This window comes from Protobothrops mucrosquamatus, unplaced genomic scaffold (genome assembly GCF_001527695.2).
Source record: "Protobothrops mucrosquamatus isolate PMUCROS unplaced genomic scaffold, P.Mucros_1.0 scaffold2286, whole genome shotgun sequence".
Taxonomy (NCBI): Eukaryota; Metazoa; Chordata; class Lepidosauria; order Squamata; family Viperidae; genus Protobothrops; species Protobothrops mucrosquamatus.
The window spans coordinates 120,162-146,795 of record NW_015388373.1 but is presented as its reverse complement, the minus strand read 5'-3'; the positions used below and the strand labels follow the sequence as shown (position 1 = coordinate 146,795).

General features: G+C 37.1%; 1 protein-coding gene across 1 annotated transcript in view; it reads right to left on the bottom strand.

Moving 5' to 3' along the window:
- Positions 1 to 3,764: 3,764 nt before the first annotated feature.
- The window catches only part of ABCG1 (ATP binding cassette subfamily G member 1), a 39,237-nt gene continuing 16,367 nt past the window's right edge, over positions 3,765 to 26,634 (bottom strand). Inside the window, exons 2-14 of the mRNA XM_015824593.1 lie at positions 23,761 to 23,878; positions 21,850 to 21,982; positions 19,793 to 19,843; positions 19,112 to 19,257; positions 16,582 to 16,705; positions 14,907 to 15,021; positions 13,264 to 13,412; positions 11,391 to 11,492; positions 10,422 to 10,590; positions 7,139 to 7,239; positions 5,715 to 5,873; positions 5,310 to 5,428; positions 3,765 to 4,439 (exon numbers count right to left, since the gene is read on the bottom strand). Coding sequence (XP_015680079.1) covers positions 4,211 to 4,439; positions 5,310 to 5,428; positions 5,715 to 5,873; positions 7,139 to 7,239; positions 10,422 to 10,590; positions 11,391 to 11,492; positions 13,264 to 13,412; positions 14,907 to 15,021; positions 16,582 to 16,705; positions 19,112 to 19,257; positions 19,793 to 19,843; positions 21,850 to 21,982; positions 23,761 to 23,878 — 1,715 coding nt within the window. The 3' untranslated portion in view covers positions 3,765 to 4,210. The remainder of the gene's footprint in view (positions 4,440 to 5,309; positions 5,429 to 5,714; positions 5,874 to 7,138; positions 7,240 to 10,421; positions 10,591 to 11,390; positions 11,493 to 13,263; positions 13,413 to 14,906; positions 15,022 to 16,581; positions 16,706 to 19,111; positions 19,258 to 19,792; positions 19,844 to 21,849; positions 21,983 to 23,760; positions 23,879 to 26,634) is intronic.

Sequence of the window (26,634 nt, the reverse complement as noted above, 5' to 3'; positions counted from 1 at the left end):
TAATTATTCCTTTGTTGCATTATCATAAGGATTCTCCATTTTCAGAAAATGAGCTCTAACCTGGAAAATAATGCACATACAAATATTCTACAGGAAATCAACTATACAGAAATATACAAAGCATTTTTTTAGTTTATGCAAAATACAGAATTAGAATGCCCAACATCCTAAATCTTCTAATACATGAATCAAAGTACTCATAATTCAGTTAGTTATTATCATCAGAACTATAAAAGATAAACAAGCCACCTGGAAAAAAGACAATGTTTACATGTATCTACAACAGTGCAAATGTATCACAGCGTGCAAGCAGCAGCAGTCTCTAGAATAGCAAAACCAACAGGAATCCAAAGTAATGCAGTGTGCATTACACAGCCAAGACAGAAGAACAGTTATTATACAGTAAATGCACTCTTTAGCACGCTGAGGTTTTGAAATTACTTGCATTGACTTTTGCTTTTCTTAAAAAAAAAAGAAAGAAAAGAAAGGAAAACCACACATACACATAAATGTCTTAAATAAGTAAGTAGGTTTTTAGGGCAGCAACTCACCACAACTAAGAATCTACTTTGCACAGAAGGTATAATTTGAAAACAAAGGGTGTCAAAAATACTGTCACGTTGATACATACGGCTGATAATTGCTCTCTCACCATTAAAGATGCCCCAGATAATAATAATAATAATCCATTATTTGTTTTAAAACTACAAATAAGAATTTTTGCTGGGCTGTTTTTGGAGTAGGGGTTTAGCAAAATTTCAGCAATTCTTAGGCATGGAGCTCAGTAGAATATACTTCCTAAAAGAAAAGCAGGATATGAATAGCGTGAAACTTATAACATACACATTAACTGAAAAGTTTTGTGATCTCTATATATTATTGTTCTAATATTTCTGAAAATAGCAAGTTTCACGTAAAAATACAATAAACCAAATGGCTATATTTGCATGACATGCTTAAGCTTGTTTATTGGAATCATAGTTTACCCCATTGGTCCAATTTTCTGGATTTGTATAACACAGTGAATCATAAACTAGCTGCACAGGCTGGAGTTTCATGATGCATTGAGCTAAATTGCGATTAGCTGCTTTGTAGTTTAGTGTGTTGTATGAATTCAACCAGGATATTCCCCACATATTTAGTTGGGCTTCCAAGCCAAGCTCAGATATATGCAAATATATATGCAATCAATACGTTTTATTGAGGTGGGCGAGGGACAAGATTCCTGCTTGTCTGTACCAAAACCATGAGTACCTTTTGTCTTCAGATTAAAACATAAAAGCCAGTAATACAGAGCAATCCTGAATCCCTCCCTCCTGCAATGCACTCCCAAAATATGTGAAACAGACACGCCCACTACTCCAACTGAAAAGCAAGGGAGGTCCTGAACAAACCTTAGTTGTAATATCTGTATGTGACTAGGTATTTTCAGGGATGTGAACAAGAAAAGAACATTTTGCTTGTTTTTTTTATATTACATTTGCCATACGTGAAATCATTTTTGTTTACTAATTTCACACAGTAATGACTTCCAGTTTCCATTGCTGAAAATAATTCAAGTAGATTTACAACTTGTAAAAGAATTTTATTCAAATGTGGAAATATGCCAATTATACTTTTGGCTTAAGAATGGGACTGCAATATCTAGGACAGCAATATTTTTAAACTTGATATTCCAGACAATCCTGGCATGTTAACAAATTCTCTGGTAATCTCTTAGAAACAACACAATCAAGTTAAAGTGCCCAAGTTTAAGTAATCTACAAACTAACACCAACAGAACTTAAAGAGACTTAATGTGGAGTGTGTTCTTTCTTTTTCAAAAGAATTAGGAATTTATTAGTGACTTGATCCAATATAGTATCAGAATATGGAAATGATTCCGTGTTATCCAAAATGGATACATCACACTGGAAATAAAAAGAATTATTAAGGATGTCATATATAGTCCCAACATAAGCCACTTTTCTTTCACATGTTTTGTAACAGTTGTGATGGGAGAAAGGTGTTTCTAACAATAAGATGGCCAACTCAAAGGATTATAACCATTACAAAATGATTACAGGGTTTTAGATTACTCACTTATTCAAAACATCCACCGCTTGGCCTCCCCCCCCCCATTTCTTAATCTATTGCCCTTCAGAGAATGCACTGAAAAATTATCAAGCCGCATATCCTCTGTGGCCCATGTTTCCTGTAACAAAATAATGTTATATTTAGAGATATAATCCATAAACGATTTATCCCTACACTTGCAGTATTGCAGTACCTGCAGTATTCCATGAAAGGATGTTCAGTTCCTATGAATGCCTTGTCAATTAGCAGATAGCACCTGAGGACTTTCTAGCAAAGCACTTCTTGTGTGACTCTTCCAAATCTAGTGGTAGTCCATTACAATTCATTGACTGGTTTTGAGGCCAATTATCCTCCAAAGGGTATAAGAAAAGTTTTCTTGTTGAAGGTATGTAATCACATTCTTGGAGATTGTCTCTGCTAGTCACAAATGTTGTTACATATCTGCTGCTGATTTACAAAGTACATTCTTAATGGTTTCTGGATACAGACCTACAAGTACCTAATTAGTGGTGCAGATTTGAATCCTGTGATAGGTACAGATAAAATTGCATGCTAATTTAAAGAACAGTGTCTGTTTTTATTTTTTACTCTAAAGTTAAAACTAGGATTATGGGGAAAGAAGGACGTTGGCTTTGCCAATTAATACAATCCCAATTACTCTATTATTTTTCAGTAATATAAACTATGCACTTCAGGAACATGTACTACTAGTTTACAAGAATTGTGGAAGGGGCAAATCTTATAATATGGATAAAACTAATTTATCTTCAACCGTATAGCCTTGTTTTTGTTTCAATTTCTATTTCTTTTGCTTTGATGCTCTAGCTTAACTCTACAGATCTGGCTTGAGTGATTTAGTATCCATTCAACAATAGCCTCCGTTGGAAACAGCAATTTGATCTGGTTTCTGAATAGACAACTTGAAATCTGTTTTGGATTGAAAACAGCTTAATTGGTTTTCCTAACAAACCAACCTGAATCCATTGCACTGAGGTAGATAAGACTGGCCCGGAGTGCTAGTCTTTTTTCCTATAATGTTAATTTTATCAAATAATGTTCTGAGACAAAGTGCTATATGTACAGCTAGTATTTGAAATCAGGATGTAGGCACTTCTAATAATTGGCGTCAGTTTACACATCTCACTTATCAAATTAGATGTCAAACTAGTAACAAAAACAGTTTAGATAAATTTGGTTGGAATCTAGCAAAAAGTGAGTGAGGGAAAAATAAACTGCCTATGAATGGGTTTGAAATCACCTAGCCCTGCTGGAACGTCAAGGAAGCATGATTTGAATTTCTTTTTGAGACATTCAGAATTGGTGAAAACAAAAATAATAGGTTTATGTATATTGCTAGGTAGGGGCATATACATTTATTTGACTATGACCTTTTTAACTAAGTCCTTAAGCATTCATCATACCAAACACCAAACTACTGGTAGTCCTTTCTCTTTTTAGAATATGTGTTATTAAAAACATGCTACAGTATTCAAACAGGCTTTGAGATTGGTTTCTAATTTGCTCTCTTTCGAGTTTTGCATTCACAGAAAATAGATAAAACAGACAGAAAATGAGACTGAAAAGACACTACAAAAACAGAATGCTAGGAGAAAGGAGCTGGGTATTCATCTTGATTTTAAAATTCTTCTACATCATTCACCATAATATAATATAATATTACAAATTTGGTTTATGAGACCAGCTCATATAATTAAAACTCCAAAGCTGGGTATTAAGGAGAACTAATATCAGATTTCTCACCTACTTTATTTTTAAGCATTCGGTTTTCATACAACTGGAAAAATGTATAGACTACTGCAGAATTTCTTGTGGGAAAAAAACATATAAGATGCAGCAAGAAGTGATGATAGAACATTTTCTGTTTTTTCACTTATAATAAAAGATAGACATTCTCAGTCTAGTTGCCAGAACTACAGCTACCTTAGAAGAAATATACTTTCCAGGAGAGGAAACTCTTGGGATCAGCAGTGACGTTTTTCAAAACTGAAACAAGTTTCCATTTTAGTTCTTCTAGGGGTCAGACGACAACATGATTTGCAACTGAGCTTTGAAAACTCATCTGCCACAACCAAAAGAGCCACATTCTAGAACTGTATGTGGTCACATTTGTCCTCTATCTCTCTGCTCGAATTTTGTATCTGAGAACAAAATAGGCAATGAGACGTAAGGAGATGAAGAAAATTCCAAGCACAATGAAGTCCAAATAAAGTTTAGCATTTTCTACATCCAGCTCTTTGAGGATAGCCTTTGACTTCTGAAAATGACAAGTGTCATCTTTGTCACAATGAAGATCTTCTCGATCCAAACCATAGATGGAAAGAATGACACCTTCAAATCCATACCTATGGGAAGGAATCATTTGCAAGGTCAAACTTAAAGCAAGCCCAGATCTGCACCATACTGGCAAAGAAATGCCAGAAATAATGTATATAGCAACAGAATTATTATTTGATTAATATTTTATATTTTGGTTCTGCTGATCACTCAAGGGGGTTAATAAGAAATTAAATAAAGACTACAGATATTAAAAACATACATTTGAATTAATGCAAAAAATAAATAAAAAAACCCCTCTCCAACTGAAAATAAAGGTGTTGTCTCTCAACAGAGATTTTTTTTTTATCCCTCATGGTCAGGAGAGTTGTATTGGATTATTAGGCTGAAAACAAGTAACTTGAACCAAAGCAGTTCAGAGGGTTTATGCTAAGCCAAGCTTTGAACTCGGGCTGTATAACTCAGCTCCAATTTTAGATATCCAGCAGATCAGATTGGTTTACTCATATCTGGACTCCAGAAAGAGAAAATATATACAGCTTTCCTGCACATTCATCTTTTTTTTTTAGAAGCGCATGAATGGATGTTTGCACAGCACATATATAGACAAATACACATACCAAGAATACTTAAAGATGAAAAAAGCTTGCTCTGTGAAAATAAAATTCCAAAGAATGGTCTAAAATAGAGGTCCCCAACCCCCGGTCCATGGACTGGTACCAGTCCGTGGCATGCCAGCAATTGGTCTGCACAAACAAGCAAAGCCCCATCCATGAGATGCAGGCAGCACACAAAACCATGCAATCACTGGTCCATGGAAAAACCTTTCTCCACAAAACCGGTCCCTGGTGCCCAAAAAGTTGGGGATCTCTGATCTAAAAAGATATAGCCTTTGCAGAGTTAGCTTGAAAAAAACAAGAAGCACTCTTCAAATGTACCTGACGTAAGACATGTAGGACATCCACTGGAGATAAGCAGGAATGGTATCAAAACTGACAAAGAAGCCTGAGAAGAGAAGAACTGGGATTGCTGTAACAGGACCAACAAATGTTGCCACCTTTAAAAAAACAAACAAATATTTTTTAAATTAACAAATCAAACGTTGGATCAAACTTTTATGAGAATCATATTGGCTAAAAAAACTGTTTCAGTGATATTCGGCACGGACTGCAAAAACATAATGAGTACAGTTCAATTCCCACTACCAATACATAATTCCCCAAGCTTTGGCTATGCTGGCTGGGAAGAATGGAATTGGAAATCCCAAGGCCCCTGGAGGACATCAGGTTGAGCCAGGCTCACCAAAGAAAGAGATACAGAAGATCACATAAAGCAGAAGAGACCTGAAGTGAGGTGGATGCTGCTCCAATCAGAAGTCCCAGGGACTGAGCCACAAGTGATGTCATGGTCCCCAGTGCTGCAAACAGGAGAAATCGCAGAGCATCAGAGGGCTGCGCTGTCATCCAGTACACAATGCTGCAGTAAGCCACAGGAAACATAATCTGTAGTAGACAAATAACAGAATATGGTGCTCTGTTAAGTCAAAAGTAAAGGAAGGAAATATATCCCTATTTAACATCAAGAAAATAAAGTGGAAGAGAGAGAGATGGGTGTCCCATCTCTTTGTCTTTATGAGCTGAATGAAATTTTTAGTTCCTGTATCTATCACTGCACATGAGAAGCCAGACACTAGAATACTTTTCCTACTTCTTATCAGATGAGTCACATCCTATCAGGATTTTTCCAGAGTAGAACTCTAGTTTATGAAATGGTTGGCATGTACATATAGATGAGGACCACTGGAGCAGCTTCAGAAGCAGACACCAGCCGTGTGAAAAATACAGGTACTTTGATAAATTGAAGAGTTTTCTTTGCCCAGGCACATAGAATGAAATATTACATTAAGTGCTCTGCACATGCCTAAAGTGTTATTTATTATTTATTTATTTATTTAATTTAGATGTAGCTCATCTCCCTGATAAGGCAACTCTGGGCAGCTTACAGATTTAACCTAATTGCAACTCAAATATAGCTGGTTTATCTTTTTCTCAAGATTTGACAGTTACTGGAAACTGATTCATGAGACCATCCATCTGCGATTTAAATTTCATTTCTTGACACAATTGTAAAATGCCATTTGGCTATCCCATTTTCCAGTGTATAATAAAAAGAAAACATTTAGGAACTGGTTGTATACTATATAGCAGTGGTGGCAAACCTATGGCATGCGTGCCAGAGAGAGCACTCAGAGCCTCCTCTGTGGGCATGTGCACTCCCCCAGCCCCACTCCCCCCCCGCAGCCCTCTTCTCACCAGCAGCCCCCCCCAGAGGAGAGTAGCCCCTGGGCACGGCCACACAGAGCAGTGCAGCCAAGGACATGGCAGCCGGGCAGTGGGGACAAGACTCTACTCTCACGCCCCATCACGTGCAGATGATGCTGCAGGCCACGGGCAGAGGGCGTGGCCGCCATGGCACTGCTGGGCCGCCTGGGTGATCTGCTGCGGCGGGCCATGGAGGCAGTGGGTGGCCCTGTGGGTGACGGGGTGGGGCGGGGTAGTTTTTGGGCACTCGATCTCTAAAAGGTTCACCATCGCTGCCATATAGCATATATTTATGTACTATAAAAGGATTTGTAGCAGTATTAATTCATACTCCCGATGAAATGACATATTGCATTTTGCAAGCCACATAAGAAAATTTCATCTGATTACTATTGCTATCTATCTTCCTGTCCTAAACTAATCATGAGACACAGAAAGAGATTTACCTGAAAAGGGACATCAGCCATAGTTTTAGCCAAGTAATAAGCCTTCAAACTGTACCAATAATTCAGATGTTCTCTAAGAAATACTCCCATCTCAAGAGGAACTATATAGAAAAATAAAAATAGCACTTGAAATACATAAAATCCAAAGCAATTCTAGTAATTAATGCCATATTGAAAAGAGGAGTTAAACAGGGCTGTTTACTTGCTCCCTTATTTAATTTCTATATTAATGATATTACAATGGTCATGAAGTCACAATATATTTTCTCCCTTTTATTTAATGGACAGAAAACGCCAGTATTAATGTATGCTGATGACATGGCTCTTATCTCCTGTATTGAAATTGGCTTTAGCAAATTACTGACTAGACTTGTTGTCTGTCCTAGCATGGGAAAAAGGGAGAAAATAGAAGATAAATTATAATAAAACAAGGACAGTTGTTTTTGGCAAAAGTAATAATAAATACAGATGGACAATTGATGCTAGACATGAACCAGCAACCTTAAGAGTTTCACAACCCACTTGACTACTGGAAGATTATGTTCTTTTAAATAATAAGTTTTTAATAATCCTTTATACATGATTGCACATTGTTTATTGATCAAAGGGATTGTTTGATAAGCAATCCCTTTGGAGCAATCCCAGCCTCCACTTTGGAGCAGCTGTTGGCACTTTAAAACCCTAAAGTGAAAAGACAATTTCCCTCTTAGTTGCACAGATTTAGCAATGAAAGACAAGGATTAGCTTGGAAGACTAGATCTCTCTTTTGGCTGCTGAATTCACTTACCTTATAGCAGTGATGGCGAATCTTTTAGAGATCAAGTGCCCAAACTGCAACCCAAAACCCACTTATGTAACGTTGGGTGCCGGGTGGGCATGGCCCATTGGGTGGGTGTGGCTGCGGTGGTAATGGTAGACTGGGTGGGACTAAAAAGTTCAATCAATCAATTCCAACTTTGCGAGATTTTTTTTTTCCACGAGAAGTTGAAATTGATTGATTGATTGAACATTTTTTTTTTTGCACACGGCAGCGGAGGCCTAAAGCGAAAAGGTTTTATAAAACCCAGCTGAAGGCCTATGACTGGGGCGACGACGTGGGTGCCCACAGAAAGGGCTCTGTGTGCCACCAATGGCACGCGTGCCATAGGTTCGCCACCACGGCCTTATAGTAAGCAAAAAGGATTAGGATGAAAGGCTGCTAAAACCAGACTACCTGATTAACCAGAGGGAAGGGGAATAAATGGTCAGAGGGGGAAGAGTTTTAGCTGGTAAACAAGCTTGCTTTCATTGTTCTCATGTTTGTTGGTGAAAGGATGCTAGCCAAAGTGGTAGATTTTAGAGTATTTCTCCTGAATCTTGATTGGGAAACATAATTTGCTACTGATTATAAAGGTAGTCTTTTAAAACACTCTAATCTGCCCCCACCCAAGTTCTTCTGTTGGTTTTTTAAAATTGTTTTGTAGATAGAGCTATCTTTCATTAACTAAGCTAAGCAAGAGTAGCTGGGTTGTATGAAAATGGGGAGTTACCTGACAATACCCCCCAGTGGAAGAACAAGGAAACACATATGGAAAATAGGAAGGAGCGCTTGAATGATCAACTGGTAATCCTAGGTCCAGAAAGATGTAAACAAATGCATATTTCAGGTACCTATCATTCTCCCGAACTTACACCACATTCCAAACACTGCAAATGCTCACCCTCATTGCTGAAAACCTGTAAAACTCAGCTCTGGGACTACTGCAATGTATACACATTATTTCCTGCCAACTTATAGATGGGAGGAAAGTGGATGTGTGGATGAACTATATGTCTTTCCTTGGGATCACCTGCCACCTACGCCACAAAAAAGACACATTGGCTTAGGCAAATGCAGACAGAAAGCTGATTGGGGGACATTGGGCCAGTCATTTTCAGACTAACTCACCTCACTGGGTAATTGTTTTGGGGAAAATAGATGGCGGGAATATTATGCATCTTCACTGCCTTGAAACACATATAAGAAGGCAGAAAATTTTCCTCCACCCTTTCTGCCACCGCATCCACATATTCAGCTAAACCTTGAAAAGCAGTTGTCACATTCATACGAAAGCCCTCATGTTTCTGTAATAATTCTTGTTGTTGCTGTAATACTTGATCAAACCTGTTTTCCATTTTATCATCCATTTTTTGAAACATCTCTGTCATTTGCTTAATACTTTCAGTCATTAAGTCCTGTAATTCTTTGCCAGAGGGCGGTGGAGGTGAAGAAGATGGCGGGGGTGGCGGGTGGGAAGCCGGCTTAGAGGTTGATTGAGGCGGCTGTGAGATCGGAGATGTAATTGTCTTTGAAATTGTGGGCGCCACTCTTCTCAAAGCCATATTAACAGTTAAAATTTCAATCAATGTAAAAGCTTTTAAAATCTTTTGAACAACTAATCCAAAACGAATAATAAAAGTATTAAAAGTAGCAAAAGTTCCAGACCGGAAATCCGAGTCACTTTCACTTCTTCTTGCTAAAAAGTATCATTCCGTCGCCATTTTAAATTCACTTTCACTCAATCCCCCCAAGTATAGGGAAGATCAGAATATCCAAAGTTAGAGTAAAATCCAAAATAGGAANGTGTGTGTGTGTGTGTGTGTGTGCACTCACATGTATGCATAAAACAACTACATGGAATTTTGTTAGTATTACTGAAACTATTTAATAGGTGGCTTATCAAACTATTAGCATATTGCCAAGCTTTCCACCACTGGTGCCATATGAACATTTAGAGCAGTGGTTCTCAACCTTTTTAATGCCGCGACCTCAACGGTCGTAAGTCGAGGACTAAACCGGTCGTAAGTCGAGGACTAAACCGGTCATACGTCGAGGACTAAACCGGTCGTAAGTCGAGGACTACCCAACCGGTCGTAAGTCGAGGACTTTCCCTGCCCGGGAGCGCCGTGCATGCGTAGTTCCGCCCCCTGCACCGGCAGAGGCGTAGCTGGCAAGCGGCAGAGACAGAGCAGGCCGACCACCAACTGGCCCAGCCCAAGGGAGGTAAGGCACCCGCCGGAAAAGGGGAAAAAAATGGCAGACAAAAAAAATGGCGGACAGCCTTGCTTGGCGACCCCCATGAAATGGTCGATCGACCCCAAATGGGGTCCCGACCCACAGGTTGAGAGCCACTGATTTAGAGCATCTGTTGTGATTCCCTGCCAATGTAACCAAAGACTAGGAATTTGGGGGATTGAAGTTCAGGGCATTTGGGGAGCTGCTGGCTAAAGAAGCCTAGTCAGCTATATGACACTGGTTACTCACATGTAAGGACCGTTGGCATGAGCGCAGCAAACATAAGAAACAACATGGAAAAAAAGAGGAAGCCAGAATTGCTCAGGACTTTCTTTGCTTCATTTCCAATCCCCAAATACAGCAAGCCTATCAGAAGTCCAATTCCAATGTGGGATGTTACCCGCAGATGTGTCAGGACCTGTTAAGAGGGAAAATTATCTTTGAGCTAAGAATATTTTTGAGTTAGCAAATCCTATAGCATGCTAATGTCTATATACAGTATACACACATCCTGAATGACAGACAGGATGATGTTCTCTGTATAGCGTAGAAGCGAGAATGCAAATAATTTTCTAAAACAATGTGATTTTTGTACTAAGAGGCTTCTTATATGTAATGCTTCCAGTTCATGTTTTCAGTTAGTGAAAAATTAAAGTATCTTCCTAAATTTTCCAGTGTGAAAAAGAAGGAATAGATTTGCAATAACCAGCAGATGTGAGACAAAAGTGAGGGACTGGTGGGAAGATAAAAAAAAGAAGAAAATATACTTGGGAAGAAAATACAGGGCTGGACAAAGATTTTGCTACAATTCACTTTGTAATTTTAATTCCACACGTTTCCCAGTATTTTGTACTCATTCATTAAGGTCAATAGGGATGCACTAGAAGGGGGCAAAACTGAAGTCCTCTTAAGAGCATGGATGAAGCTACAGAGGTCGTAGCTCAAAAGAGATGGGGGGAAAAACAGAGGCTTAAATACTAATAATGTTCTTAGTATTATCTAAAGCACATTACACATCCATGTAAAGCTTAATATCCATAGCTCCATTTACATCTCCTGACTTTTGAGATGCAATGATTAAATTATGCAACACTAAAAGAATAAGACCTATCTTTTTATTTTATTTTATGCACTTAATATCAGTAATACGGTTTCATAGGTCAAAACTGATAATTTACAATGCACTTTTCTTTCTTATACTTAAAATCTGAGCCTTACCGAATCCCTCATTATGGTGAGAAAAGTTCTTTTAAACAGTATGCAAAACTGAGTAAGACAGCTGGCTGAGAAGCTATGACAGCCTTCCATGGATGAAGAATCCTGGTGCAAAACACAAGTGGAAAAGAAATCTTTGGTTTGTATTGTTTCTTGGGTTTCAACAGCAATATCAATGAACATAACTTTGATTCTACAAATTTGCCTTCTAACATTTAAGTAAGCATTATATTGAATCCAAACTTGGTTTGTTGCAGTTGGTTCCTATTGAAGGGCAAAATAAAAATAAATAAATAAACTGGCTGGGTTATTTTTGGGACAGTTGAAATCATCCACTGATTTTTAAGATATTTTAGCAGACAATGTTGTGAAATAACAAAATATATGGGCAAAAATGCCAAGATGAGCCAGGAAAATAACCAAGTGCAGCCTTATCAGAGAAACATCCACAATGCTGGCACAAAATCAGGTCACACTGGGCTAGACCTACATTTGTATCAGCTGACTTCTCAGAAGGCAGAACACTAATGTAAACCATTTCTAACATACTGAATCTAACAGAAGCTCCCCCACTTCTGGGCTGCAGCAGTGATGTTTGACCTGGATTCAGCACACAGTCAAATAATTTAGATCAGTGAAGCATTGGCCATTAGAATCCATTGCTTAATATCAGGCTTGATTTTAATAGAACTTAAATTGAAATAATGTATGACAGGTTGGCTCAAATTTACAATTTTTAGAAAAAGAGTTGTTGATTCAGATTTAAGAACTAGCCAACTAATCTTTAACTTTCTAAACAGGACTCAACCACTTGAATTTAAAACAATTCTTTTTTGAGATATAGCTCCTTCTCAACAACATTAAACAACATTAAAGTTGTTACCACTAACAACTAGTGATATATTTATCCATGCATGAGAAGTTCTTTCTTAGTCTGTCACAGACTTGATTTCTCTTCTGTTCCAGGTAAGAAAGATGTTTCAGTGAAACACTGTAAATACTTTGAATAAAATACTTCACATGATATCAAGATTCAGCATATTAGAATTTTAGACTTAAAAATAATTTAGATGTTTACATCAACTATAATCTTAATCTGTCACTTCCTTTGTGTTTCACCAGACTTGAATGGACAGGAAAAAAACCTGAAATTAAACTCAGTGTTACTAATTACAGGGACTGAATTTCAGACATAAACCTATTCTGGATGGACTGGAATTCCCACTTTAAGAATAGGTTGGCACTCTATGGGTGCTTCTGGATCTAGCTTTCATGCTGAACAGCCACATGACATCTGTAGCATGGGAGTCTTTTTACCATATTGACTGTTAAATCAATTTTGCTTCTATCTGAAGAAGAAAGACCTCAAATTAGTAACACATATCCCAGTAGTCACAGAATTAGATTATTACAAATCATTCATTGTGAGATCATCCTTGAAGATAGTCTTAAATTGAAGATGGGCCAGAATTTGGCACTAAAATTTGGGGAATTTATTTCTACAAAGAAAAAGTCACGCTGGTTGCTGGTTGTTTTCTGGGCCCAGTTCAAGTATTCGTGTTGGCATATAAACCTTTTGGGACAAAATTTCTTGAGAAGCACCCCTGTATGATGAGGGGGGTTAATTGTAGAAATAACTGCTGAGTTAGGCTCACTTTTTATTACAATTTAGAAATAATTCAATAGTAATAATATTCAATAAGTGGATAAAAATACCAAATCCAGTCTAAATATATATTTTGCTATGTGATGAACCATAATAATAATAAATTTATTAGGTTTATATGTCACCCAACTCCCAGCCGAAGGAAGGGCTTAAAACTAAAGAACTCAAAGAGCTACAGTGCCTGACCTGATCTCCTTTACTTTGAATTACCTCCTCTGATGGTTTGTGCCATAAAAAGGGGTTAAGTTCATTTTCTCCTCCAGAATTTCTCTTGTAATCTGCATCGCACATTCCTTCTTGCACAGCTCTTACAAGCCTGCTATTCTGATCTCCATATTCACCAGAGGCGACCTCCATCACTAAACAGATAGAAAAAACTATTTAATCCTACTACATAGAAGAATAAAAGCCAGATACTTTATTAGAATAATACTTTATTAAAAGCATTATTCCTAGTTGTCAGGTATGCATAAAATTGTGGAGTTTGCCAACCATCAAGACAAAGTGCAGAAGCGTCTACAGAACTTGCCATTTTCATCAGCATGCTAACGCATTGCAAAGTTCTGCCACTAACCTCAGCTATTTGGGCCATACATGTGGCAGATTGCATTGTGATCCTGTGACATGGGTGACATAGGAAAAGGGACAGGGCTTGCATCATAATGCCCTGACTGACTCCCCTATATCAAAAGGGCTATTGCCACTCGAAAGCATTTGGCATGCATTTGAAAACAATACTGTAACCACAATTTTTTATGACATAAAGTTTATAATTTTAATTAAGGCTAATATCCTTTGGAATTTTAAAGATAGGAAACTGAGTTCCAGCTTATGTGATAAAACTATACTGTCTATTATTTCAACATCTAAGTCAGCCACTTACACACAAACAGTATCTTGGAATTAGAAGCAATAGTTTGGATACATGGCAGCCATTGAAAATTAAGAAAAAAACAGTAATTACAAAAGATCTGAGAATCACATCAGGAATTAGAAAATATTTTCTGCGTGGCTATAAATATAGAAATATGTCATAAACATATTTCTAGGGGTCACAAACTGACCTTGAATGAATGTAGATAGTTCAGATGATATAATTAACATGAAAGTTTAGGGGTAGAGGTACCAATTTAGAGGCATATTATTGGGCAGTTTGTGAAAAACAGGTAACTATGGAGAGGAAACAAAGTTTAAAAAACTTCAGAATTTCTAAAATTGTTTAAAATGATTTAAAAAATTATGGCTGATCAATCAACCAATTTAAATGTGAACTTTATTTCAATATCCATGCAGATAGCTTTAATAATCAACGTTACTACAAATTCTTTTTTTAAAAAACACACACTTCAGTATGCTATTCTTTACTCCATGTAAGAAGAATACCTCTAAAGGAAAATATTTCAAAAAAATTGTCATGAATATTTCACCTTCCTAATTAAATTTTATTTTCAGTATGTAAAGTATACCATCAATTAATGTAAATTGATTATGACTGCCCTATCCTCTTGAATTTATGTTTATTTCCAATAGGAATATGAAATTATCCCCCCAAATAAGGCATGTCTTGAGCTTCTGCATTTTTAATCATAAAAGAGAAAGGGAAAAAAATCAGCAAATACAGCTCTGTTGTATTTTACGTGCTCTTAGTTTTATTTCAAAGAGTTTTTTTAATGAACTAGGTCTGGCAATTCTATCTACCACTAGGGGGTATACGATATCAAGAAATAGATACCATATAATTACCATGCATAGGTATATAAACACACAAACACAGACAAACAGCACACACAGAAATTCAGTATCATTCCCAAAAACTTGTGAAAGAAAGTGAAAACCTCTATCATTTTGCTCACCAAAATCTGCTGGATTGTGATATGTTGGACAATTTAAACCCAAATCTCTCAAATAAGGGACTAAGTTTAATACTTCCCCACGGTAAACGCATTGCCCTTGGCTCAAGACATAGAGCTGAAATAAAGAAAAACAAGAAATTATAAAGTATCTTCCTGTCTAGCTTCAGAATTATGGTGTGCAATCTTATTAAAAAAATATTATCTAAGTGAAAGGAGAAACACTGACATAGTTAAATCTATGTAATAGGATTTTACAGTATATAATATGTGTTTCCAGGTTTAACTACTGGAAGATATTTCTTGCATTTTAATTTATTGAACTCTCTCCTCATATACACAAAAAGCATCTATTTTTCTAATGCCTAGTCTTATTGTACAACATTTTCATATCAACATTTTTCTCAGGTGTAGCTTTAAATTAGCCCTAAATTTTAATTAACAAAATTATTTGTTACATATGTTAGCATGCATGCACACTAGGGCTAATTCAGATCTAATCTCATTTCTCTCATCACAAATTTCCTAAATACACAATCTCAATGTCTTCAATTTCTCAACAATTTCCTAATTCTATTATATTCAATTTTAATGCCCGACAAATTTCAATATGTTAAATACTTTTATCTAATTACACACGGATTACTAATTTTATTTTGATATAAATTGTTAAACCATACAAATTATTGGCAATCTACCCAAAGAGTTACTTCACCTCACAAATATGTTTTGCCCTATCTTGACAGAATTACATTCAGCCACCTTCATGAAGAGTTATGATAAGGCTGATCTATCTCAATGAACAGATTTAATGAACAGCAGCTATTGCCATCAAGCAAAGCAGTCATTCTGCTTGTTTGAAGAAAAACAGGGCACCACTTCACAGAGGTAGTTTGAAGAGACATTTCCTTAGACATCCAGCAAAATAAAGGATGTCTTAAGTACATTTGCATAAACCTACTACATATCGTATGTGGAATATAATAAAGTCCGAAGTCTGAGAAAGGTTGAGTGAAAGTTAAAAAGCTGTGTGAGTGGAAATGTGTGTGAACTCAGCAACATCTCATGTTTTATTCCTGTGCTAAACACTAGGACTGGTAGATCTTCAAGGGAGCACTTCTCTTTCTTGATATTTAACCAAAGCAACCCTTTCAAACCTCCTCTCCTTTGTGAAATAAAACATCCCCACTTATGTTCATCAAAGATGGCTACTTTCACTCAGCTGCTATCATTCTGAGATCTGACGAGCGAGGCAGATTGGCCCTGCCTAGATTTTTGCAAAGGCAGAATGTTACCACATCAAAGTGCTGCAGTGGAATTCTGCAGGGAAAATTACCTTATTAAAGCAAATTACTTTAATATTTAGGAATGATTTGTAAATGCATTTACTAAAATGTAAGCAGTTTGAAGGAACAGCTGGCAGGAGATAACTTCCTTATAATACTCTGTTCTAACTGATTCCCAAAGTAATTCAACTGCACTGACTCATCCTTTTCTTCAGGTGATGTATTACCTATGGGAGGGTGCCACTAACACACAGGTTTTCTCTGTGAATGATTGTTAATATGACGCTAACAAAGAATCTTTTAATGATGAGGAAAGGCCTTTTCAAGACCAGGATCCAAATGGCTCTGACACTGTGTGCACATATGCATGTCTTCCAGCCCTGTGATTCTACCTGATCAAAGAGTTCAAAGAGTTTGGCACTGGGCTGATGGATAGTGCAGATGATGGACCGGCCACCTTGGGCTAAAGCCTTCATCAGAGAGACAACTTGAAAGCAAGATGAACTGTCCAGGCCACTATGAAAAAAATAAAGAAAACACAGTTTGTCCACTTTGTTTTTTTTAATATCCAAAATTGAACTTGGAATGAAGAGTTTGAATGAAAGTCGAGCAAGAGACTCCCACGGGTAATCTTTACTTATTTCTCCCCCCCACACACACACACACATTTTAGCCTGCCATTTATAAAGTTGCTAACACCATATTCTGTGCATCAAAATGTACCCTTGACAACCAGTGATGTTCATGTGTACACTTCTTATATATTATTCACACATAATAATATATGTGGTACATTTTCATATAACCCAGTACAGTACCTTCAGTGCTCGAGTGTCACGAACCCAGAGTAAATTAATCTCTCTCATTTTGGAGCTTTTGAAAGGGCTGGCCTATATTCAGTTAATTAAAGTGATTTGATAGGAGAGTACTTTTGTCAAAGAGCTCAAGATACTGAATACAAGTGAGATACTGGAAAAACAGAAAACTCACGTGATTCATTTCATAAAGCAAAAATTCTTTTGGGGCTGGTGATTTGCCAATTCACAATGGTGGTTACAGGTGATATAAACAATTGCAAAGCACGTAATTATTACAGTGCTACCAGCAACCTCTAGATCAGTGGTTCTTAACCTTTTTAATGCCGCAACCCCCAACCGGTCGTAAGTCGAGGACTAAACCGGTCATAAGTCGAGGACTAAACCGGTCATAAGTCAAGGACTACCCAACCGGTCGTAAGTCGAGGACTTTCCCTGCCTGGGAGCACCGCACATGCGTGGTTCCGCCCCCTGCGCCAGCCGAGGCGTAGCTGGCAAGCGGCAGAGACGGAGCAGGCCGACCACCAGCTGGCCCAGCTCAAGGGAGATAAGGCACCCACCGGAAAAGGGGGAAAAAATGGCGGACAGCCTTGCTTGGCGACCCCCGTGAAATGGTCGATCGACCCCAAATGGGGTCGCGACCCATAGGTTGAGAAGCGCTGCTCTAGATCACACTATACTAGACGCTACCTACTATCTTTGCTTATGCTGGTCCTTTCTTTAGAGGGAAAACAAAGCTTGGATTGTAGCTATCCAACATTTTTATTTTTCCTTTTTTTTCACATTTATTGGGAGCCCTGAGAGCTTCTTGAAAATGTAGGAAGCTGCCCCTTTGCTTTACAGTATGTTGTACTGTGATTTTTTTCTATTTAAAAATAGGGAGATTGGCCTGTGACAAGAATATGTCACTGAACCTCCTGATATTCTCAATACCAAATAATTTGTTGTTGCTGCTGCTGCTGTTATTAGAGTTATAAAAAAAATCTTGAGACCAACTCATGAAGTCATGGTGATCAACGGATATAGACATATGCTATATACTTTGTTTTTCTTATGGAACTCAAAGTAGTACACGTAGTAGTAGCAACTCTGGTTAAATGCAGGATTTCACAACCCGCATACACTACACTTAATGAAGAGATAAATGATGTATTAACACAGGAATTCATACTGACACTTTATTTACCTGATAGAAAGGCAAGATTTCTTTTCAAATAAACACTATAAGTGGATAGAGATGCAAACAATTGCAGAGTGTACTCTGAAATATATGGATGCCTCTAAAAATTAGCCTTTCTGTTGCTTGGGAGGACCAGCTACCCTGTAAATCTAACCTTTCAAAAATGAAATCTAGTTTCTTTTTTTTTTCTTTAACCATCCAGCTACCTCTTCTCCTTACTTTCTCACTCTTTCTCCTTTTTTCTCTTCCTTTCCTGCTGCAGCTACTCTTTGTCCCATCTCCATCCTGTTTTCCCACTTTGTTTTTGACACCTATGAGGAAGTGTCTATTCCTGTGTATGAGAGTTTTATTTAAGTTTGATAGAATGAATGCTAACATATGAAGATGGAGATTCGTGGATTTTATAACTCAAGTACCTTGTTTTACAGATAATTGAACAACTAATGATTAATTAAATTTATAGAGTTTTTTTTTATCTTAAGTATGTCAATTTGGAGTTTGTTTTTAGCATCAAAGTATTTTTTTTTATTTGATTCTGGTTTACATGCACACACTTATTGGAATTATTTAGGCAAGTTTCCAGCATTGGTTTCATCTGAGTTGGCAATCCTAGATTGACAAGGTGAGGAAGCTGAACATTACACTAAATTTTTATCTGTGTTTTAATATATTTTTCTTATCCTCCCTTTGGAGGGAAAGAACATCTTAAATTCAGGATTATATTCAACTTGATGTAATACATAAATGCACAAGGTGAATTTCCACAGTCAAAGGTCTCTGTTTTCTTTAAAAAGATCTGATTAACATTTTAAATTAAAACATCAAGAGGATACTTTTCACTTTTTAATATTTTGGATACTAAAAACAATATATGTTTTGAAGCATATTTGAAATTATTGTCAGCCTTTACTCCAGAACACAAATTACCTGGTAGGTTCGTCAAAAAACATAACCGGTGGGTTGTTCACCAGTTCCAAAGCAATCGCAAGACGTTTTCTCTGCCCTCCTGAAAGGCTTCCAGTACGAGTACTGGCACATGATAGCAAACCCAAAGCTGTCAGGATCTCATTCACCTGTGAAGAGGAACAACATAAGGGAAGCTTTGGTAATAATTTCTGTAATTGTATTCATATCACAACAGTGATTTCTGAAACATAACTGGGTTCTTGAGATTTGCTAAAAAGAATAGGGAAGTGTATAGGTAAATGTTTTTAAATTTTTCTAATGTGCCAGTTCTGAGGTATTAGGAAGCATATTGTTTAATATTTATTTTAATATTGTTCAACTCTTTGGAGTTTGCTATTTCTAGTTATTGTTAAGGTTGTAAGGAAACAAGACTAAATAGTCATTTTGGATGAAAACTATGATCCTGTTCTACTATTATTCTACTATTATCCATGTATTGTACACCCTGCTAGGGATCCAGTTTATACGTTATATGCAAACTGGATATTCTTTGCATTCAACATTTCATACATCTGGTGAAAAAGAGAGAAAACATTCTATAAAATCTTCTAAAATACTTTTAGATATAAAAAGTATACTGTGTTTTCTTCTAAAAGAAAGTAAGTACCACATTTTTAAGTCAGAATTAAGTAATACACATACCATTTCTCTCCTGCCTTCATCTTTTTCTTGAAGTTTCAAGTGGGCAGACACCTGAAATAGTAGAATATTATACTTATTAATTCAATTTATTTGGGGGAAGGGGTTACTCATGCAAAGCATTTATCTGGTTCCTATAATACAGTATAGGTCTTTTGCAACTAATGTGGCTGCTTATTTAAAATACGTAGTTATTATTGTATAGAAGTCAGGAAACAAATCCTTAAGAGATTAAATATTATCAATAGTTTCAATTAGGATAAATATTTGTTAGAATAATGTGAGAAGCTTGCAAGTATTCATGAAGAAAAAAAGACACCTTTGACTGAACAATTTCTTCAAGAAACTACTTAAAAACATTTTACCTGAAAATTATACTTTTATTATAATAATTCTGCTTAGAAAAATAATATTTTCCAAAGCTGTGAATGCATTTAGGTATACTACCCTCCAAAATATTTGATTGTATTCTGTTGCAGTTCAAGAGAGCCAGCCACATAGTTCAAGACTTGCAAGTTTTGATATATTTTTGAGGTTGAGATACGCATATTTTTGTAAGATTTGTCTGTTCAATTCAGCATCTGTAACACAATGCTCAAAAAGACCAGATTTTAATTTAAAATTGAATGCTTGCTTAGAAAGGACATACTTGATCAACAATATAGAGTACTGAAATAATTTTGATTATTTCTGAGACTCCCAACATGATGGTGACAAAGAATTGGAAATACACATCTGAATAAAATATCATTAAAATGGGCTGGCTAAAAAGTCTAAGATCATTTCTTTTTTCCCAGTTTTTATTAAATTGATTGACAAGCAGTATCTATTTTGCAGTTCCTGTAAAATTGAAACACAACAATTTACTGAACAGATTGGCTGGAACATCCCAGGGGTGCTGATGCTAACACTCTATGAACAACAGCCTATGCTTTGGTTTATTCCACAGTTGAATATTGTGCCAGGGTATGGCTTAACAGTGTCCAATGGTCAATGTCCAATTCCACCAGACAATGTGTATCATCTCTGGCACATTGGATCCCACTCCTGTGCACTGGTTACTAGTACTTGGCAATATCATGACATCCCACATTAGAAGACAACACGCTCTCATTCGGCTATGGTCAAGGATGTTGTGATTGTGGTGGTGATATGCAAACTATTAAACATATTGTGCAGGTTTTGCACAATATGTTTATATTGTTTGCACAATATATTGTTTGCACTAACTGCTGGCAGTCAGCAGAATTAGCCTGCAATACTCTATTATAACCACCATGGATGCATCAGATACAATGATGGCAGAATGTTTGAAACACAATGGCTATTTAACAGCCACATGCAATGAAAGCAACACCCTTTCTCTTGTCTTTAAAATATAAACATGATGCATAAACTGATCTTTAGTGCTGTAACTATGGGAGAAATAACATGTTAGAAAACAGTGAAATTGAGTAATACAGATAGTGGCAATTTGCCTAGAACATACTGATTTGGAGCAGCATATAAAAGCTTTAAAATATGTAAGTAAATAGCAGTATTCCAGCTGCTTCTGTATTTAATCTCTGTGAATGTGCAGATTTTGTGATTTATAATATAGCTTCATAAATATAGCTTTTAAAAAATCACCAGTTTCTACCTCACACATTCCTTTCTTCCAGCAAAGCTACCTTTTCTTTCTTTCTTTCTTTCTTTTCTCTTTCTTTCTTTCTTTCTTTCTTTCTTTCTTTCTTTCTTTCTTTCTTTCTTTTTCTTTTCTTTTTTTTTCTTTTCTTTTCTTTTCTTTCTTTCTGGGAAATTTACCCAATTGCTGGACAAAGGATACAATCTGTCCATTAGTTCTTCAGCAAAGCAGATTTAATGGAAGATTTTTCCTCCCTGTGAATTGGGACAGGAATTATGTTGTCCATAATTCCTCTTAATCTTTTTCATGAATGCACCTTATTTCTTTTCATGTTCTTTGATGCACAATAATCACTGCGTAACCCAGGAAGAAGCTAATTCAGAAAAAAAACAACTGTATGTTACATAGATGTGATTGCTATTATTAATAACCATACCATCATAGCTTCCTGGACAGTAAGATGTGGAAGCAGCATGTCATCTTGCATGATGTAACAAGACACTTTGCGGAAAGAACGCAAATCACGATGTTGCCCATTTATGAGAATTTCTCCTTTCATCCCAGTCTCTCTGAAAGCAAGAGAAGAAACAGCCTATTTTTTTTCCATGCCTCTAGAGCAGATTAAACAGGCAAGCCTATACATTCAGGTTTTTCACAGTACAGGAGTCAGTTCTTTTCTAGTATATGCAAGTAAGCATGAAATGTGAAATAATTATTATCAGAGTCTGATACACAAACAGTTTAAGGGCTATTATAGAAAAACCTTCCATTCACAAATTGTTATTTATTTATCAAGTTTCTATATGTGCAACTATCATAGGGAAACTACTGTAACTCTCCTAATAGCACACAGTGTTGGATTTACATCTCTGAAGTTCCTGAAAGACTAATACATTTAGGCTGAAAATATCTTCATAATGAAAAGGTAAGTGCATTACGTCAGAGTTCCCCAACCTTTCTGGCTTTGCAGACTGGTGGGGGGGGGAGAAGAGGGGATGGTTACACCTGAGCGACCTGCAAGCACAGCTCCATTTGTGCAAGAGGCATGCACGTGTGCCCGCTGCTCACAGTAAATGGAGTGCACATGCACACAGTTGCCCGCTGCTTGCACAAGTGGGGATGCACACATGCGCATTCACCTGTTTCCATGGCCCAGTTGCAAACAGTTCACGGCTCATTAGTGGCCCATGGCCCAGAGGTTGGGGACCCCTGCATTAAGCTACATGGCCAAAAATGGATAATAATTTTTTTCTTATAATTGCTAGAATGGCAGTACATGTTGAAAAGGCTGTCCCACATACCAGAGCTGTGGACAAGATGCCAAACCAAGTGCCCTTGGAAAATAGATGATAGCAGAAGAAATGACCAAACTGCTTATTTAAAGCAGAAGGTGGAGCCAAAATGTAAAGATGCAGGCGGCTTCTGGGACGAAGGGCACGAGACCGCCAATCTTTCATCCTGATTTTTACAGAAACCATTGTTAATATTTAAAGTTCACCAAGAGATGCAGCCTATCACATAAACATATATTACATACATACATACATACAAACATACATACATACATATATATATTCATAGATTTTCACGGGTACAGGTATGCAGGTCTTGGCGTATTTGGGTCTTTTCCTGTGTAAGATTGAGAGTATCTTAGCGACGTTTCGACAAGGTCCCACTTGTCATCTTCAGGCTGGGGTCTTCAGCTTCGTGCTTGTGCGAGCAAAGTGTGATCGGAGCTGCCGTCTCTCTATAAATATTGGTGGGGGTGTGTGGAGTGCTGGCTTAGATGCTGTAGGTGGATTGGTTGGCTGTGTGGATTGGTTGGCTATTATTGTTTGCGGATTGTTCAGCTGTTTTGTAACATCCTGAGTAGTTGAGGTGCTGGCTGTGTGCCCATTAGTCTTTTGTGTTATAATGACCTGGGTAATGGGTTGTGTGATTACATCCTAAGATCTAGTGTAGTGATATCCTGAGTTTTGTGTTGCAACATCCTGGGTGGTTGGCTGTGTTGTAACATCCTGAGCTTTAGCGTTGTAACCTCCTGAGTTCTGTGATATGGTGTCCAGAGCAGAAGGCTGTGATGTAGCATACCGGGCTTTGGTTTGGCTCCGAGTTTGCGGTCTGGCTCTGTGTTCATGGCGTGTGTCTGTTTGCTTTGTGTGGGGGTCGGAGGGAGGTGCAGCAGCTGGTGATGTCGTCGTGGGACATCTTACATGGGAAAAGACCCGAATACGCCAAGATCTGCATATATATATATACTCGTACAGTGCATCTTGGCAGCACACTTAACTTCTTAGACATTGGTCATAAAAAAAGGTGTGCAGGTGTTTTCCTTACTCTTACTGACCTGTATCCTGCCAGGAGATTCATAAGGGTCGACTTCCCAGCTCCAGAAGGACCCATAATTGCCACCAGTTCACCACTGCTAAACTTTCCAGAAATTCCTTTTAGCAAAGTCTTGAAACCTATAAAAAGGGAAAGGAGAGAGAGAGATAAAATTTAGAAAACATGTTTTTCTAAAATAGGTAGAACCTTGTGACAGCCATTGGACAGCTTAAAAACAAATAAAAAAAACAGAGTAAGAAAGCAAATAAAATACCACAGTGAAACCCACTAATTACAAAACTGGTGAGGTCAAAACTTGGTTACTTTAATAGAAATAAAATCTTAGCCATGTTAAGATAAATAAAATGACATTGATCAGACAGTAGCAACTGTAAATAATATTGGCTATCATTTTTCTTGGTTGATATAGATATAGAGACACATATATTTTTATCGTGCTTATGCTTGGTTTTAATTTGGTTTTATGATTATTTGCCACCCAGAGCCACTTATCTGAGAGAGGGCCTGTAGAATTTGAATGAATGAATGAATGAATGAATGAATGAATTTGATCCAGATATCCTGGAAATCTGACTACCTGTCTGTCATTAACTGCAACCGGGCATCTTTGTAGTGGCTTTGGAAACTCCTTTACCACCATGACAAAGGTCTTTGTCCATGTTTTTTTTCTAATATTTTAAGTTTCTCAGACAGATCTAGTACCTGCTTTCCTTATTTCTTTCAGCAATCAAAATAGTTTGGGAGGTACAAAACACATGCACATAAATATTCCTACTACCAAATAGATATTAACTTCAACGCCAGCAAACTTACTTGGATGATGATTATTTAGAAGTTTCCTTGAAAAGTTCAGCAAAAGCTGCATTTTAATTTGGTGAATAGATTCATGTAATGAATGCAATAAGGTATCTAGATCTTGAAAAGGCATAAAGGCAGTTATATTTAGGATTGTGTATGGGTAATATTTCTTTGTAGTAACCATTGTAATTCATTCAGGACATCTAAGTGTTCCATTTTATACACATCTACTGCTTTGTTACAACCCATAACTCAAAACTTGTATTTTGGTTTTATTTTTATGGATCTCTTACAATTCAGGGCTAATTGCACAGGCATCTAAGCAGTGGGGGAAACAAACCCTGTGACCAATATACTTACATCTGATGTCAGGGCACAAATAAAGGCCAAATTTGTATTGTGACATCTCTATGTCCAAGCTGTCATTAGTAAGGACTAGAACGCTTATTCAAAAGACTACCGTAATCTTTCTCTGTCTTAATAGCATACTGAAATGACCCACGTGAGTTTAGAGTTTATAAAGTTCTGTTTTTCCAAAATAAAAACAGACAAATTGCTACTTTGGAATTTCAGCTTATAGATCAATTTTTGGTGAATTCTTTTTAAAACTGAATTCTCTATTGTACCAAAATCTATACTTCAAATATAAAAGCAGAAACAAAGAATGATTTCAAGATACCTTCCAAACCCCCAATACAGGTAGTCCTCAACTTACAACATTTAGTTTGGTGACTGATCAAAGTTACAACGGCACTGAAGAAAATATCTTATGACTGTTTTTCACACTGACAATTGTTGCAGCATCCCCACGATCATATGATTTACATTTGGATGCTTGACAACTGACTCACATGTATGACAGTTGCGGTGTCCCAGGGTCATGTGGTCACCTTTTGACAAGTAATGTCAATTAGTAACAACCTTGTTACTAATTTAACAACTGCAGTGATTCACTTAACAACTGTGGCAAAAAAAGTCATAAAATGGGGCAAAGTTCACTTAACAAATGTCTTGCTTAACAACCAAACTTTTGGGCTCAATTGTGGTCATAAGTCGAGGACTACTTGTAAAAGGGAAAAAAAACCTCAACCCACTTTTGGCTTCACAACCTCATCCAAGACAACCCTCAGCCATCCAAAGTCTGTTCACCTTTATTTTGCCCACTTTGTGAATAGGAGGATTATCTTTGAATCTGTCCAAATTGCATTTTAAAAAATCTATTCTCAGTTCCACAAAATATCCCCAGTGTCTATTGATGATTTGAAGTATATATGTGTAAAGGCAGAACGCAAGTATGAATTCTGAGTTAGAATGTTTGGACAAGATTTTATCACTGCAGTACGGATAGCCTGATCTCTTAAGGCTCCTTTTCTCACCAGTGACTGGACAAACCTTCAGCAAAATTTATTTTTTGGGTTTCCCTATCTTCATTATTCATTAGCACTATAATGGATAAACTGCAAACATTTTACAGCAATCTCATGAGCTCTACTTAGTGCCTTACTTATAGCCATTCATAAGGGATGCCTTAAAAAATTCCTAAAACAGAATGGATCTATTCTAATTTAAGTGGAGATAAAAAGATGGATAAAACATGGCTTTTGCTTCTCTTTCTGTATCTCTGTTTTCTCTTCTTTTATGATATTTGATACAAAGAGTGGAAAAAAATGCTTTATCTGCCCATTGTTTTCCATGTGTTTGTCCTTTTTCGTGAAGACTGTCTAGTTTTTCAGTCAACAAGTACGCTATTCTTTACATGGGTAAGTACCTGAAGGGGAGAAGATATTCATTTCAGAATGAAAACAGTTCTCATAGTACTTGTTCAACCCAAGTTATGTTTGGATTGCTCTTCATCAAGCCTGTTAACCTTGTGGATACAGGCAGTGGTGGGATTCAAATAGGTAAACAATCGGTTCTCTGTGTTGATACCGTTTCTGGAAGTCCATTCTGGGCCTGGGCAACAAACAATTAGCTACCGTTTCTGTCGAACTGGTGCGAACTGGCTGAATCCCACCACTGGATACAGGCCAAGAGCCTTTCCCCAAAGGACTGGAGCAACTACAACCTCCAGGAAGTG